General features: G+C 37.4%; 1 protein-coding gene across 3 annotated transcripts in view; it reads left to right on the top strand.

Moving 5' to 3' along the window:
- Positions 1-18,268, top strand: part of unc5db (unc-5 netrin receptor Db) — a 280,454-nt gene that overhangs the window by 181,750 nt on the left and 80,436 nt on the right. For all 3 annotated transcript variants that reach the window (XM_041999262.1, XM_041999261.1, XM_041999263.1), the window contains one exon: positions 17,266-17,430. In XM_041999262.1, the coding sequence (XP_041855196.1) occupies positions 17,266-17,430 (165 nt within the window). The remainder of the gene's footprint in view (positions 1-17,265; positions 17,431-18,268) is intronic.

Below are 18,268 nucleotides of genomic sequence, written 5' to 3'. Positions count from 1 at the left end.
TGGGATGGACTTTGTTTCTGAATTTTAGCCATTTTTTGTTGTTGTTTTTATTATGTCTGATATGTAACCTTTAGATTATGAGATGATCAACTTTTGCTTTTTAGTCAGGTTTGTACATTTTCCAAAAACGTCACAGTTGGTGCACATTCAAAGTAGAAGATGGGTTTACTCCATCTTATTTCATTAAACCTGTGCATCCAAAGCCCACTGAAGACAAATCACTGACAACTTCATCTTCATCATCATTAGGATCTAAAGGTCTAGTTTTGTCTCTGTAGCTGCCCCAGCAGTATAGGTTGCAGTATGCAGTTTGCATTGACTTTTAATTTTGTTCCTCACCGAGAGCTTCATTCAACATTATCGTCTCTAATTAGCCAGCCTCTATCCTCATCCATCCTCTGCACACTTCTTGTGCTAAACCAAACCTGCTTCTAGTGTGTCAAAACCAGATCAAGCATGTCAGTCAGCAGCTCAGAGAGGAGTTATTGCAGCTACGCTTCAACTCGGCCCATATTTCTTCCCTCACACAAAGACAAGGATCAACCTAGACATGAGTGAAAACCCCTTCTTTCTCCTTCTGCACACAGCCAGAGATGCTGTGAGGCCTTAAGGCCATAGTGCTGGAACACTGCTTATCTCTGCTGTAGTGGGAAGTTTTTATTTCTCTTCTTTTGCATGGAATTTCTCATATGACAATAATTCTGCAAAAAAACAACCCATCTTCTCCCAATGAGCTATATATAAAGCCAAAGCCTTTCATTGGCAACAATCAGTTGCAATGTTTTGTTTTACACAGAGCCAGACCTATTACAAATGGTGGTTTCAGGGTGCCTAATTTCTTTTTAAATTCATGTGCATGTGCATATACGTTAGCACAATTAAAAACAGGGTTACTGCTACAAACCTTCTACTACAACTGTATGCAGCTTGTTCAGTCAGACACATTTCATCTAAACAGTCAACTAAAAATCAACTTATTAACCAATTAAATGCCAGAGGTTTAAACGTTTTTAAGGCATACTGTAAATGAGAAAAAAATGTTGAATATGACCCAGAGATTATATTATTATGGCAATAAAATTACTCATCTAATTTTGTATTGTGGCATCACAGGTGGCAACTCAGGTTGGCAGCCATATTAGATTCCATAACTTTCACTATAAAAGATGAGTATTACTTATTAGGGGTGGGACTCAATTAAAAAAAAATCTAATTAGAGGCTTTCCAATGAATTAATCTTAATTAATTGCATTTTAATTGCATAATAATAGTTGTCCCAAATTGCAACATTACATGGATTTTAGCGGATGAGCGAATAATATATACAAACATTTATTGTAAACTATAATGTCTGGAAAAATGAATTACATTTCAATTCAAAACAGTAGAAAAAAAATGGAAAATATCCCTGGCCAAAAAATTAAGAGACCTAATGTTAAAGTATATATATACATATATATATATATATATATGATGTAAAAATCTTGTAGATTGATTATTGATGATATTGTGATAAATCTGTGAAGACACGGTAGTTATTAACTATTTTACAGGACACTGTTATCTTTAGTGCCCGTGGGAGTGGACACAGACTACCCTCCAGCAACAGAACTATAAGTTGATCCAGAAAGTGGGGTCTTGTGCTGGGGATGACTCTGGCACCACTAAAGCTGATTGTCCAGAGAAAAATGCTGCACAATCACGTCCTCTACAACAGTGAAGAAACAACAAAGTGTTTTCAGTCACACACTGTCAAGTTCCCTGCAAAACATTTTAAAGATCATTCCTGCCAGCAGCCATCACCCGCCGGAAAAAAAGCTTTATCTTTTTATATTAATGTTTTTTGTTTGAAAAGAAAATAATAAATTAAAACACTGCAATTACCCTTTGGGACTAATAAATGATCATTGAATCATTTAATTTGATTTAATTCCATTAATTTCATTTAACTTATTTTAATTTCAGACATTTTTATTTGCATTTCACCGATTTAAATTCGTGCTCACATCCATGAAGTTCAAGTTTTAAATGCGAAAGACACCAAAATAACACCCACACTGGTATTAACTGAAGGAATTAAAGTTCAACAGTTTAACTAGGAGTCAGAATAAAACAAACTGCATTATTTATGAGATGTTATACAGGTGGGAGTTTATTGATAGCTTAGAAAGTAAACTGTGTATTATAAAATAAAAAACACTTATGTTAGTAGAATAATATTCCACATATTTTATATACCATCACATTGTCTCCACTAGTAGTGTTACCTTACTAGTGCAGCATTCAATACAGCATTGGCAGAGAAGATTTTTCACGTTTTTCATGGGCACAACCCACATACTCAACTCTGGTGCTCATCCCACAAATGCATTTTCCTTACAAATGTGGCCCCAGTTATTATCAAAAATCATTGTTACAACAAAGAAGTAATGCACCAAACACGTGTCCTTCCTTTAAATAACTATAAGTATATGAAATATATTTTTTGTTTATTTTTCAGTGTACTCAATTTTGTATATGACATATGATCTTACATAATTATGTTATAATCCAGATTTGTAAAAAAATATGCCTGGTACACACATTTTTATATTTAGTGTTTCCCACTACAAAGCCTCTGCTTGTGGAAAATTTTAAATTTGAAAAAAAGTTAAAGTGTCCTTCCTCATGAAAGAAAAGGGAATTCCTCCATCCATCTGGATCGTTTGCATCTGTGTTTGTTAGCTTGGCATGGTCTTCAGCTCTGCCTTTCTTAGCTGTCTGAGAGAAGAGTGGGGGAATGGCTGAACTCTTCATTCATTTCTTTAAGGGGACACCTCTAATATCTTTAGAAATCATCAACTGTTATTTATACATTCATGCAAATTTAGCATTTAAAACACTTTTGACAGAACAGGAAATTCTCTCTAAAAGGGAAATTTCCAGTCACTTTGGGAAAATGTCTTTGCTTTTACTGTGTCTAAAACACTCAGCATTTCCACTTTGCTGTCAAACTATGCAAATAATGTCTGGAACTGGGGCTATCAGAGCAACGTGTCCTTGGATGTTGCATGTGTTAAATAAACTTTGTAAGTACTAACCAACTATTATTATTAAAGGAAAGCAGTTTCTGTCTGACCTGTCCAGGATGCATCCTGCCACTCGCCTGATGAATGGAAGCAGTTTCAGGAACTATAGTGAGTCAATAAATCCCTGTATCAGAAGGCTGCTTGCTGATTTCCTGAAAGCCAACTCATTATGAAATATATACAAACATGGACAAAAATGTTGGCACCCCTGTGTTAATGAAAGAAAAACCCACAATGGTCACTGAAAAAACTTGAAATTGACTAAAGTAATAATAAAAATAAAAAACTACTGACAATTAACCAGTGAAAATCAGACATGACATGAAAGCATGTTAGCTGCACAGCTGCACATATTATTCAGAAGTTTAAGGGAATGTAGCCAACCTCCTGGACATGGACACAAGAGGAAAACTGATGAAAAATTGAAGTGACGAATAATACGAATGGTAACCAAAGAGCCCAACAGCCTCTAAAGCTGAACTTGAAGGTCAAGGTACATCAGGGTCAGAAAGCACCATCCGTCACTGTTTGAGCCAAAGTGGACTTCGTGAGAGATGACAAGGAAGGCACCACTGTTGAAAGCAAATCTTAGAAAGGCCAAAACTGAAACTTGCAACAATGCATGCTGATAAGCGAGAAAGCTTCTGGGAGAATGTCCTTTGGACAGATGAGACAAAAATGGAGCTTCTTATCAATGCACATTAGCTCCATGTACAAAGACACAAAATGAAACACGCCAAGAAAAGAGCACTGTCCCTACTAGTCGCACTGGTTGGGGTGGCACCATGCAGTCATGAAGAAGCTAACATGCAGATCTTTGTGCATGCCAGACATGCAACAGAAGCAGGCAGCAAAGTCATCATTGTCAAAGCAGTGACACAGATGTTGTTTTCATTAGAGTCAGTGTTCTGCAGGGACTTCAGGAGCTAGGTCTGCAGCAGTTGTGAGTTGCCTTTGGCCAAGGACAGAACCTAAAGTGATTTCCTGTACATGACTTGTGTTGCACTCTTCCAGAAAAGAGCAAAGGGATGCTCTTCTTCCATGCCCCACTGGCTGTGATGTTGTTTCAGCATTCTGTGGCAAAGGGAGGTAGTCTGATTGAAAAACCTGGGATGTTTGTGATGAGGCTTCCTGTGTCTTCAGCAAACTCAGCCAGTACGCACCTGTAGTGGAACCTATATTGAGACCTGTAGTGAGGCCTGGAGACCTTGGAAAAGGTTGCAGTCATCATGTATGACAGATCCAGCACAGCTGAAGGTGTCGATGATGTGTGGTCGGACAAGTTTGCTTGGAAGCAGAGGCCATATAAAGTCATTCCTCCAACCCAGAGCTGAAGAAGCATGTGAAGTGATCTGCCTATCAGGTGGGCTGAATCTAGAGTAAGTCAGCAGTCTGTCAACCAGAAACGCAGACTCCAGCCATAATTTTGGACAGAGCTCAGACCCATTGCAAAGAGTTGCCAGCAGCTGACCAAGTGTGGTTGCAAGTTGGAATGCTGAGTTCGATGCCAGTGCTATTGCTTTGGTCTGACTTGCACGGCACTGTGCACCTTCAGATTCAAGGTTTGGAAGCATTGTAGTATACTCATCCAGGTAGCAAGATAAGTTAAAAACAAGTATAGGCCTACTGCCTACATGTACATCTAATAATATATCAGACAGATGGTGCATATGACAGCCGCACTTTTTACTCAAATCATAATTCCAGGACTAATATTTGGTACCAGGAAGCCAGTGAATAAGTCTATGGTTTCAAATTCGGATTCTACATAGTCAAAAATGTATGATTTAACACAAAGATCATTCAAATAGGACCAGTCTTTGCAATTTTGCAATATTGCAGGTTTGCCATATTTCTGGATACTCAGTGGCAGGCATTTTTCCAAGATCTTGAATTTTATGTGTTTAAGAAGTTTTATCAAAAGAGCAATCCCCAAGGACCACGTATGCCAATTTTGGTGCTTGTTTCTAGAAATTAACGATTGTTACGCTTGTTGTTACAAGTGTAATAATATATAACTGTTTTACTTATACATTTACATGCTCCACTACACTGTGGAACATGAAACAGGCTTGGTTACGTTCCGGGGCTGAATCTGGGAGAGGGTGTCTTGAATCAGTGCAGGTACAACAAAATTTTAAGACTATCAAAGCATTCTGTATCAAAATGAGCTGCATAGTGTCAGAAAACTTGGTCTCATGGTCATGGGTGTTCAAACAGGATAATGACCTAAAACAAACAGCTAAAATTAGCCAAGAACGGGTAAAAGCAAAACATTGGACTATCCTGAAGTGGTCTTCTTTGAGTCCTGATCTAAATCCAACATCTGTGAAAGAGGCTGAAACGTGCTGTCTGGCGAAGACAACCTTCAAACCCGAGACAACTGGAGCAGTTTTCTCACGAGGAGTTAGACGAAATACCTGTTGACAGGTACAGAAATCTTGTTGACAGCTAAAGAAATCTTTTGATTGCAGTGACTGCCTGTTCCATTAGTTTGCTTTTAAAAATGGTTCTACTGAACAACAAAAGCAATGTCTGAATTTCATTGGTTTAATTTCAGTAAAAGTCATTATTACTTTTGTCAGTTTCAAGTTATTTCAGTGACAGTTGTGGATTTTCCTTTATTTATTTATTTTATTTTTGTCAATGTCTCATATACATATATATATATATATATATATATATATATATGAGACATTGACAAAAATAAAATAAATAAATAAAGGAAAATCCACAACTGTCACTGAAATAACTTGAAACTGACAAAAGTAATAATGACTTTTACTGAAATTAAACCAATGAAATTCAGACATTGCTTTTGTTGTTCAGTAGAACCATTTTTAAAAGCAAACTAATGGAACAGGCAGTCACTGCAATCAAAAGATTTCTTTAGCTGTCAACAAGATTTCTGTACCTGTCAACAGGTATTTCGTCTAACTCCTCGTGAGAAAACTGCTCCAGTTGTCTCGGGTTGAAGGTTGTCTTCGCCAGACAGCACGTTTCAGCCTCTTTCACAGATGTTGGATTTAGATCAGGACTCAAAGAAAGACCACTTCAGGATAGTCCAATGTTTTGCTTTTACCCGTTCTTGGCTAATTTTAGCTGTTTGTTTAGGTCATTATCCTGTTTGAACCCCATGACCATGAGACCAAGTTTTCTGACACTATGCAGCTCATTTTGATACAGAATGCTTTGATAGTCTTAAAATTTTGTTTGTACCTGCACTGATTCAAGACACCCTCTCCCAGATTCAGCCCCGGAACGTAACCAAGCCTGTTTCATGTTCCACAGTGTAGTGGAGCATGTAAATGTATAAGTAAAACAGTTATATATTATTACACTTGTAACAACAAGCGTAACAATCGTTAATTTCTAGAAACAAGCACCAAAATTGGCATACGTGGTCCTTGGGGATTGCTCTTTTGATAAAACTTCTTAAACACATAAAATTCAAGATCTTGGAAAAATGCCTGCCACTGAGTATCCAGAAATATGGCAAACCTGCAATATTGCAAAAATTGCAAAGACTGGTCCTATTTGAATGATCTTTGTGTTAAATCATACATTTTTGACTATGTAGAATCCGAATTTGAAACCATAGACTTATTCACTGGCTTCCTGGTACCAAATATTAGTCCTGGAATTATGATTTGAGTAAAAAGTGCGGCTGTCATATGCACCATCTGTCTGATATATTATTAGATGTACATGTAGGCAGTAGGCCTATACTTGTTTTTAACTTATCTTGCTACCTGGATGAGTATACTACAATGCTTCCAAACCTTGAATCTGAAGGTGCACAGTGCCGTGCAAGTCAGACCAAAGCAATAGCACTGGCATCGAACTCAGCATTCCAACTTGCAACCACACTTGGTCAGCTGCTGGCAACTCTTTGCAATGGGTCTGAGCTCTGTCCAAAATTATGGCTGGAGTCTGCGTTTCTGGTTGACAGACTGCTGACTTACTCTAGATTCAGCCCACCTGATAGGCAGATCACTTCACATGCTTCTTCAGCTCTGGGTTGGAGGAATGACTTTATATGGCCTCTGCTTCCAAGCAAACTTGTCCGACCACACATCATCGACACCTTCAGCTGTGCTGGATCTGTCATACATGATGACTGCAACCTTTTCCAAGGTCTCCAGGCCTCACTACAGGTCTCAATATAGGTTCCACTACAGGTGCGTACTGGCTGAGTTTGCTGAAGACACAGGAAGCCTCATCACAAACATCCCAGGTTTTTCAATCAGACTACCTCCCTTTGCCACAGAATGCTGAAACAACATCACAGCCAGTGAGGGCATGGAAGAAGAGCATCCCTTTGCTCTTTTCTGGAAGAGTGCAACACAAGTCATGTACAGGAAATCACTTTAGGTTCTGTCCTTGGCCAAAGGCAACTCACAACTGCTGCAGACCTAGCTCCTGAAGTCCCTGCAGAACACTGACTCTAATGAAAACAACATCTGTGTCACTGCTTTGACAATGATGACTTTGCTGCCTGCTTCTGTTGCATGTCTGGCATGCACAAAGATCTGCATGTTAGCTTCTTCATGACTGCATGGTGCCACCCCAACCAGTGCGACTAGTAGGGACAGTGCTCTTTTCTTGGCGTGTTTCATTTTTGTGTCTTTGTACATGGAGCTAATGTGCATTGATAAGAAGCTCCATTTTTGTCTCATCTGTCCAAAGGACATTCTCCCAGAAGCTTTCTCGCTTATCAGCATGCATTGTTGCAAGTTTCAGTTTTGGCCTTTCTAAGATTTGCTTTCAACAGTGGTGCCTTCCTTGGTCATCTCTCACGAAGTCCACTTTGGCTCAAACAGTGACGGATGGTGCTTTCTGACCCTGATGTACCTTGACCTTCAAGTTCAGCTTTAGAGGCTGTTGGGCTCTTTGGTTACCATTCGTATTATTCGTCACTTCAATTTTTCATCAGTTTTCCTCTTGTGTCCATGTCCAGGAGGTTGGCTACATTCCCTTAAACTTCTGAATAATATGTGCAGCTGTGCAGCTAACATGCTTTTCATGTCATGTCTGATTTTCACTGGTTAATTGTCAGTAGTTTTTTATTTTTATTATTACTTTAGTCAATTTCAAGTTTTTTCAGTGACCATTGTGGGTTTTTCTTTCATTAACACAGGGGTGCCAACATTTTTGTCCATGTTTGTATATATTTCATAATGAGTTGGCTTTCAGGAAATCAGCAAGCAGCCTTCTGATACAGGGATTTATTGACTCACTATGAGTTCCTGAAACTGCTTCCATTCATCAGGCGAGTGGCAGGATGCATCCTGGACAGGTCAGACAGAAACTGCTTTCCTTTAATAATAATAGTTGGTTAGTACTTACAAAGTTTAATTTAACACATGCAACATCCAAGGACACGTTGCTCTGATAGCAGCCCAGTTCCAGACATTATTTGCATAGTTTGACAGCAAAGTGGAAATGCTGAGTGTTTTAGACACAGTAAAAGCAAAGACATTTTCCCAAAGTGACTGGAAATTTCCCTTTTAGAGAGAATTTCCTGTTCTGTCAAAAGTGTTTTAAATGCTAAATTTGCATGAATGTATAAATAACAGTTGATGATTTCTAAAGATATTAGAGGTGTCCCCTTAAAGAAATGAATGAAGAGTTCAGCCATTCCCCCACTCTTCTCTCAGACAGCTAAGAAAGGCAGAGCTGAAGACCATGCCAAGCTAACAAACACAGATGCAAACGATCCAGATGGATGGAGGAATTCCCTTTTCTTTCATGAGGAAGGACACTTTAACTTTTTTTCAAATTTAAAATTTTCCACAAGCAGAGGCTTTGTAGTGGGAAACACTAAATATAAAAATGTGTGTACCAGGCATATTTTTTTACAAATCTGGATTATAACATAATTATGTAAGATCATATGTCATATACAAAATTGAGTACACTGAAAAATAAACAAAAAATATATTTCATATACTTATAGTTATTTAAAGGAAGGACACGTGTTTGGTGCATTACTTCTTTGTTGTAACAATGATTTTTGATAATAACTGGGGCCACATTTGTAAGGAAAATGCATTTGTGGGATGAGCACCAGAGTTGAGTATGTGGGTTGTGCCCATGAAAAACGTGAAAAATCTTCTCTGCCAATGCTGTATTGAATGCTGCACTAGTAAGGTAACACTACTAGTGGAGACAATGTGATGGTATATAAAATATGTGGAATATTATTCTACTAACATAAGTGTTTTTTATTTTATAATACACAGTTTACTTTCTAAGCTATCAATAAACTCCCACCTGTATAACATCTCATAAATAATGCAGTTTGTTTTATTCTGACTCCTAGTTAAACTGTTGAACTTTAATTCCTTCAGTTAATACCAGTGTGGGTGTTATTTTGGTGTCTTTCGCATTTAAAACTTGAACTTCATGGGATGTGAGCACGAATTTAAATCGGTGAAATGCAAATAAAAATGTCTGAAATTAAAATAAGTTAAATGAAATTAATGGAATTAAATCAAATTAAATGATTCAATGATCATTTATTAGTCCCAAAGGGTAATTGCAGTGTTTTAATTTTATTATTTTCTTTTCAAACAAAAAAACATTAATAATAAAAAGATAAAGCTTTTTTTCCGGCGGGTGATGGCTGCTGGCAGGAATGATCTTTAAAATGTTTTGCAGGGAACTTGACAGTGTGTGACTGAAAACACTTTGTTGTTTCTTCACTGTTGTAGAGGATGTGATTGTGCAGCATTTTTCTCTGGACAATCAGCTTTAGTGGTGCCAGAGTCATCCCCAGCACAAGACCCACTTTCTGGATCAACTTATAGTTCTGTTGCTGGAGGGTAGTCTGTGTCCACTCCCACGGGCACTAAAGATAACAGTGTCCTGTAAAAATAGTTAATAACTTACCGTGTCTTCACAGATTTATCACAATATCATCAATAATCAATCTACAAGATTTTTACATCATATATATATATATATATATATGTATATATATACTTTAACATTAGGTCTCTTAATTTTTTGGCCAGGGATATTTTCCATTTTTTTTCTACTGTTTTGAATTGAAATGTAATTCATTTTTCCAGACATTATAGTTTACAATAATAATGTTTGTATATATTATTCGCTCATCCGCTAAAATCCATGTAATGTTGCAATTTGGGACAACTATTATTATGCAATTAAAATGCAATTAATTAAGATTAATTCATTGGAAAGCCTCTAATTAGATTTTTTTTTTAATTGAGTCCCACCCCTAATAAGTAATACTCATCTTTTATAGTGAAAGTTATGGAATCTAATATGGCTGCCAACCTGAGTTGCCACCTGTGATGCCACAATACAAAATTAGATGAGTAATTTTATTGCCATAATAATATAATCTCTGGGTCATATTCAACATTTTTTTCTCATTTACAGTATGCCTTAAAAACGTTTAAACCTCTGGCATTTAATTGGTTAATAAGTTGATTTTTAGTTGACTGTTTAGATGAAATGTGTCTGACTGAACAAGCTGCATACAGTTGTAGTAGAAGGTTTGTAGCAGTAACCCTGTTTTTAATTGTGCTAACGTATATGCACATGCACATGAATTTAAAAAGAAATTAGGCACCCCTGAAACCACCATTTGTAATAGGTCTGGCTCTGGTGTAAAACAAAACATTGCCAACTGATTGTTGCCAATGAAAGGCTTTGGCTTTATATATAGCTCATTGGGAGGAAGATGGGTTGTTTTTTTGCAGAATTATTGTCATATGAGAAAATTCCATGCAAAAGAAGAGAAATAAAAACTTCCCACTACAGCAGAGATAAGCAGTGTTCCAGCACTATGGCCTTAAGGCCTCACAGCATCTCTGGCTGTGTGCAGAAGGAGAAAGAAGGAGGTTTTGCACTCATGTCTAGGTTGATCCTTGTCTTTGTGTGAGGGAAGAAATATGGGCCGAGTTGAAGCGTAGGCTGCAATAACTCCTCTCTGAGCTGCTGACTGACAGGCTTGATCTGGTTTTGACACACTAGAAGCAGGTTTGGTTTGAGCACAAGAAGTGTGCAGAGGATGGATGAGGATAGAGGCTGGCTAATTAGAGACGATAATGTTGGAATGAAGCTCTCGGTGAGGAACAAAATTAAAAGTCAATGCAAACTGCATACTGCAACCTATACTGCTGGGGCAGCTACAGAGACAAAACTAGACCTTTAGATCCTAATGATGATGAAGATGAAGTTGTCAGTGATTTGTCTTCAGTGGGCTTTGGATGCACAGGTTTAATGAAATAAGATGGAGTAAACCCATCTTCTACTTTGAATGTGCACCAACTGTGACGTTTTTGGAAAATGTACAAACCTGACTAAAAAGCAAAAGTTGATCATCTCATAATCTAAAGGTTACATATCAGAACATAATAAAAACAACAACAAAAAATGGCTAAAATTCAGAAACAAAGTCCATCCCACAACTTAGTAGCTGTTTAATCAACTTTTGGTTTAAAAAACTTGAAGTAGATTTTTTTCTTTGTGTGTGTGTGTGTGTATGTACAAAGTCCCTGGGTCTGTAACACCCTCCTGTGTTTGGGGTTATTGTCCTGTGAGAACGTTAGCCTCACGTATAACTCTGGAAAACTGGTATACAGAGGAGTTCGTGATTCAATGACTGGAAGGTGTCCATGTCCTGTGGCTGCAAAACAAGCCCAAAGGATAAGCCCTCCAACACCATACTTGACAGTTGTTATGATGCGCATGAGCTAATATGCTGCTGTGCATTATGACCAAACATCTCCATTTTGGTCCTTTATTACCAAAGAACGTTTTTCCAGATGACCTGTAGTTTGATCTGTTGCAACTTTGCAAACCTTAGCCATGCTGCCATGCCCTTCATAGATGGAAGATGCGAACAAAAAGATGCTTTCTCAGTCTTTTACTAATTAAACTGTCATAATCATTAACAACAAACATCCAAACTGTAGTCTGAGATGGCCTTACTTTTCATTGAGGACACCAATGTCTGGACCTCTGCTTTTTCACACTGTGTATCTGATAAAATTCATAAAATTCATAAAATAAGGAAATAAGCTTTTGAGATATGGTCATCTGAGAGGACTAATTAGTAGTAATGTGTGAATCCATTCCTTTCATACCAACTATTTATAATCTAGAACTGATTCTAAATCTCATTTATATGTCCCATGTAAAACAACCATTGAAACAACAAACAGCATAAAACATACAGTATAAAATATATAAAATACAAATCTAAGAATAGGGAAAGCCCCTACTAAGTCAGCTTCCCAGCTCTTTAAGACATATTTAAAAGCTGTAACTGTAACTGGGATCAGCTCCTGCAGTTTTAAGTCACCTTGTAAGCTGTTCCAGGCTGCAGGGCAGAGAGTTTAAAAGCCTTTTTGCCAAGTTCAGTGCGAAATTTAGGACTGTCAATAAAAGAAAATCATTAGAGCGTAGACAATAGTTACTCGACTTAAAATAAATATAATTACAAAGGTAAGAGAGAAGCAGGCTAAGAATGAATTCATAGATAAAATAATACCAATGTGAAACTCTGCTTATGGATAGGGAAGGCCACTAAACTTTGGCGGAGTGAAAGCTTTGTGAGGACACTGTCCTGAGAGCGCAGAGACTGCACAGAGGCATGACTGAACACACGGCACAGCTCCTGGTCCAAGCTCTGCTCATTTCACACATTGACTACTGCTTACTGGCTGGCCTGCCTGCATGCTCAGTTAAACCTCTGCAGATAATTCAGGATGCGGCAGCGTGTCTGGTCTTCAGCCAGCCCAAAAGAGCTCATGTCACTCAGCTGCTAATCGCTACATGCTACAAGCTGCATGCACTTACGCCCAAGATGATGTAGTGTGATGACATCATGATCTTGTAATTAAACAAAGGACTATTATAGAGAGAAAGAGAGAGACAGAAAAAAAAAACACTGCCTCTACAAGGCACCACACGCAGCACCTGGGTCCAACTGGACTCACAGCAGTCTGACTACGACTTAATGATGACGTCCCCTCCAGTTTGAATTTTTGCTAAAAGGTTCATCAACTGAAATACCAAATATTTATATTGTTATTGTAATAAGACACAACGAAGCCTTGTTTAAACTACAGTATGACAATAGCCATTGTGAGATATATATATTTATTTATTGATTTATTTATTTTTTATAGAAAAACAAAATGATATCTAATAGATCAGATATATAGTCATATTAATTAGTTTTCACTGATGTTTAACTTACTGGCCTCATTCCATCCTGTGTGGGCCACTGACCACAGACAGATGTTTAGTTGTCATATTTATAAGTAAAATTTAACATGAAAGAAAACTGAGCAGACTTACAGTCTCACTGGAGTATTTATGAATAAATCTTATTTTCTTCATTTTTGTTAAATCTAAGATTAACTTGGACATAAAGACAAATCAACAAAAGTGTAAATGACATTACTATAAATGTTTTTCAAATCATGTTTTTATACACGTTGGCGTAAAAGGCAGGTGAAGGACAGAAAAAGCAGACGAAAGAAGAGAACTGAATAGATGGAGAACAGAGACGAGACGGCATGATAGAGAGTTTGTGTGAAACATAATTTGCGTTCATTTTAAATAAATCAAGATAAATATGAACTTTATTGTTCCTCTAGGGGAAATTAGTCTCTGGCTTTCACCCCAGCTGCAGCCAAGTGATTAACAACAATCAAATTTATTCATACCAACAAATTATAAACCAAAAAAAAAGTGCAGAAGATTCACAAATTATGTACAAGAAATTTTAGTCTCATGAGGTGTGTGCGCGTTAATGGTTGGTAGACCTCAATGTTTCCAAAAAAAAAAACAAAAAAAAAAAACAAATTGGGTACAGCCCTGGATGCAACGTCAACTCTGCAAAGCTGACGGTTTTTCTTTTGTAAATAATCATTCTCACTATGAAAGACGGCTGCTCATCAGTTAATTAAGTGCATTTTAGTAGCAGTTCAGGACCAACGTGGAAGCAGTAAGGGTTTACTCACTTTTTCTTTTCTTTTACTGAATAATCACACAGTGCAGTATGTTATGTGTCAGTAATGCTGAGTTTTGCAGTTGTTCCATTTTGCCTCTATGTTTCTGTTGTTTACCAGCTGGCAGATGAGCACCGTCAACAGAATCAGAGCAGCAAGACCTGTCAGGAGAAACAATACACAAACACTCACCAGTGCCAGTGGTCAAACTAACATGCACTCAGCATCCTCTCTTCAACATACAAACACCCCTTTTGCATTTCAATAGTTGGGAAGAAACCACAATTACACGCAGAGTGTAGGAAAAGCCCATGTAACATCACAAAGGAAATTACATTCCCCACCACCTCCCAGTCTGTATTATAGGTATCAAAACTGCTGCCAGAAATCTTCAGGCACCATATGGTCTCCCAATGTTTGTTAAGCTTAGTATGATGAGCTCTTCCCTGATCAGATGACAGAGCATGGACAAAAATTCTCAGCTATTAGCATGCAGCAGGTTGTCTCGGTTTCATAGCCTTGCATCAAATTCCATTATATAAACAGGCCCAGGGGTTAATGAGGAGAAAATGTGTCTCAAGCTGTACCACCACACCGCTTCATGCATTGTCTGTCATCCAGATTGTCTACGTGTTCCTACTGCAGAAATGATCCAGTGCATGAAAATTACACCAAAGTGAAAGTTAGTAAGTAACATTATAAAGGAGGTTAATCATTAAATGTGATTTGTGAGCTGTGATATTTCTATACAAAGCATACTGACACCCTAAAACAAGCAGGGTTTCTATTCTCCAGGCATTACTGCAGCTGGAGCCAACAGCTCTAGTTAACACAGCTGCAGACCACCACGGACCCCCACCTACACCACAATAAACACTGCAGGTCATTGTAGAAGTGAAAAGTCATCTAGCTTATAAAAGCTCTCTGTGGTATAGATAAGTTGTGGTTTACATCATTGTAATAAAGGGTTGTTTTCCACTATTGCTGATTAACTAGTGCCATGCAAACATGTGAGGACCTGTGCTTAAACATCTGGTCATTTTTCCATATTTAATTACTACAGTTGTTTTATTTTTATCTTTGATTCAATTAAATTCAAATCAGCTTTTTTATTTTGAAAACTGTCTCAAGATATTTTAACAGATAGAGTCTATTTCATATTATACTGGTAAAAACAAAGTCATTAAATGATTCATAGTAGTCAAATTCATTATGCCTGTAATCATATAATCATTGACTTGCTAAGGAATCAGTGCTCAATGGATCAAATCTTCTATTTGATTCACTTTTGTACAATTCAGTTGTGGAATAAAGAAGAAAGAGCAGGATGCAGCATTTTGTGGATTGTGAGTTTAGCCCTCAGATAATGTTTACATGAACATCTTTCTTTTTTTTTTAACTTGTAGAGGACTTTGGTTTTTTTCTAGATCAAACCTTTACTTTGAGGACATACTATAATACATCTGGAAGAAGCCTGTAAAGTGTTTACATTTGACTTTTTTTTATTATTATTCCATAATTTAATAGGGAAATGGCAGCTAATGGAAATTGGAAACTTTCACTAAAAACTGCATTTATGACAATAAAGCAAAATAAAGTTTGAGTATTTTCAGCCAGAGATCCTCTAATTTAAGTTACTCAGGCCGACTAACCCGCTTCTCCTGCAGGCACCAAGATCCAGGAGGAAGCTGTCTGCAAGGACAGGACAGGGCCTTCTCCACTGTTGCTCCACAACTGTGGAATAATTTGCCTTTGCACATTAGAGAGACCCCTTCATTGTCCACTTTTAAAACTTGTATTGAAATCCATTTTTATTCTTTGGCTTTCAGGTCTCAGCAAAACCTATTTTATTTTATTTGTTCTTATTTGATCTAATGCAGGGATCACCAACTCTGGAGCCCTTGAGTCAGAGTCCTGCAGGTTTTCAAAATGTCCCTGCTGCAACACACCTGGTTCAAATGAAGTAGTTCTCCAACAGCTTGTTGTTAAGGTGTGCACCAGCCTTTTAACCCATTATTTGAGTCAGGTGTGTTGCAGCAAGGACACATTGAAAACCTGCAGGACACTGGCTTAAGAGGTCCAGAGATGGTGATCCCTGACCTACTGTGTTGATTAGATTTTTTTATTATTATTATATTTATATGTATTTTTATTTGTATGTAAATTTATTTGTGTTCAACACTTTGCTCAGTTGTAGTTGTTTTAAAGTGCTTTATAAACAAAGTTACAGTAAAGCAGAAAAAACAAAACCTTTTTCACACACTGAGGAATGTAATTTCATTTTTTTAATAAAGAAAAGAAGCAGATTTTTCATGAAAAGAACAACTATCCCACTGTTAAGCTCAGGGGTGCATTGATCATGATTTGAGGTTGTGTTACAACGAGGTGGCACAATAAAACTTGAAAATGAATAATGGATTTAAATAAATATCAGCAAACTCCTAAAGAAACATTTTTCCATACAAAACATAAAAAGGAAATAAGAAGAGAATTTGTGCACCTCAAAATCTACACTGGCCTACAGTACCTTAGAGATGCCATGGCCTTTCCAACCTGAAAAAATTCTTCTACTCAAAGAAATCTTTGAATAGAAAAAAAAAATAAAAGCATGCCTGAGAATCTCACAGCACAACAAGACCTTTTGCTGACAGAATGAGTGAGAATCCCCAAGACTGTATATTAAAGATTTCAAACTTTTTGCAAAAGGGTTTGTGTCGTGCCACAGGGAGCGTTTCTGTCGACCCTTCAGGGTGCCTGAAATTTCACTTTACGCCCCATTTCTTTTGTTGGGCCATTAATTTTAAGTTACTTTCTTGTCAAGAAATGGCACCAAAACTAGAATAGCATAAACTGCCCTTTTTTTCTGTTTGTTGTTGGTTAAAAAAACAGGATACCTCATTAGCGTAGTCAGTTAATCTAGGTTATGAATATCCAGACTTAAACTATATCATACAGCTATGAGGATGACATCAATCTTTTCATAAAATGGTAAATAGGTTATTTCAGATAATGATGAACTATATATTTACATTGCTTCTTTAAACCATAATGTAACTACAATGTAACTCAGTTTTTTCCATCTTCATGCGAAGTGATGCCATTCCTGTTTTTGTGATTCTATCCTCCCTCTCAGTGCTAATTAATGCAGCCACATGCACTCTACATGCTCTATAAACTCCATCCTGTGTATATTTTTGCAGTTGATGGAGGCTGGGATGAGTGGAGCGAATGGACAGTATGCAACAGCCTGTGCGAGAGGCAGCGGAGTCGGGAGTGCAACTCTCCAGCACCCAGACACCGAGGCAAGATGTGTGAAGGGAACAGCGAGGCCATCGAGAACTGCACAGATGGACTGTGTACCCAGAGTAAGGCCTTTCTCCCTTCTGGGTCTCATCATCATTTTCAATGCTTGCTTGTCATCATCATTATCATATATACATTTAGACCAACATGGCAGATCATTGCCAACCTGTTTGAACAGGAGGTATGTGTTGGAAAAGAAATCACACTGCCGACTGATTCCGTTTCCCAGAGCATGATAATCTCAGTGATTTTTATCCAGCATACAGCTCTCCTGACATAGCTTATATCATAGCCTGTCACTGAATAAGAAGTGCAGACTTTAATTTTTGAATGGTGCTTGACGTTCAGACTGAAATGTCATTGCACTGCTTGGGTCATGTGTGTGCAATGATTTAAAGTGATATATTTACTCACTGGTGTGAGCACAAATATAATGATGGCACAGAGGTGAAATATTCAGTTTAACATCAAAATTGTGATTTGAAAGAAAAGCAATTTTCAAATCCCAAGAAGCATGATTTTATTTAAACTAACATTTATGCTTTATTGGGACATAATAAAAGGTGAACACATATCTTTTTCCCAGGAAATATACCCAGCTGCAGCATGTTAATGCTGATTTAGCATTAGCAAAACTTTACAATGTAAGTTTTGGTTGATGTCTTCTTTCTGCATGCTTTGTACAATCTATTCCTTTTAAAAATGTTTTTATATCCAAATAACATTAAGTGAAGCTACAGAGAATTAAACAAAACAGAGGGGCTGATACGCAACAGTTAGCATAACGTTAGCCTAGCTGCTGCGATGTAGCCTGGCTGCTCTGTTTAGCTAATTTTTGGTTGTTTTTTAAAAGTTCAACTTGGAAAATATTTTGTGACTTTTTTTGTTTGTTTGTTTGTT

This window comes from Melanotaenia boesemani, chromosome 11, assembly GCF_017639745.1.
Source record: "Melanotaenia boesemani isolate fMelBoe1 chromosome 11, fMelBoe1.pri, whole genome shotgun sequence".
Taxonomy (NCBI): Eukaryota; Metazoa; Chordata; class Actinopteri; order Atheriniformes; family Melanotaeniidae; genus Melanotaenia; species Melanotaenia boesemani.
The sequence above is the reverse complement of the archived record's forward strand: the minus strand, read 5'-3'. Positions and strand labels throughout refer to the sequence as shown.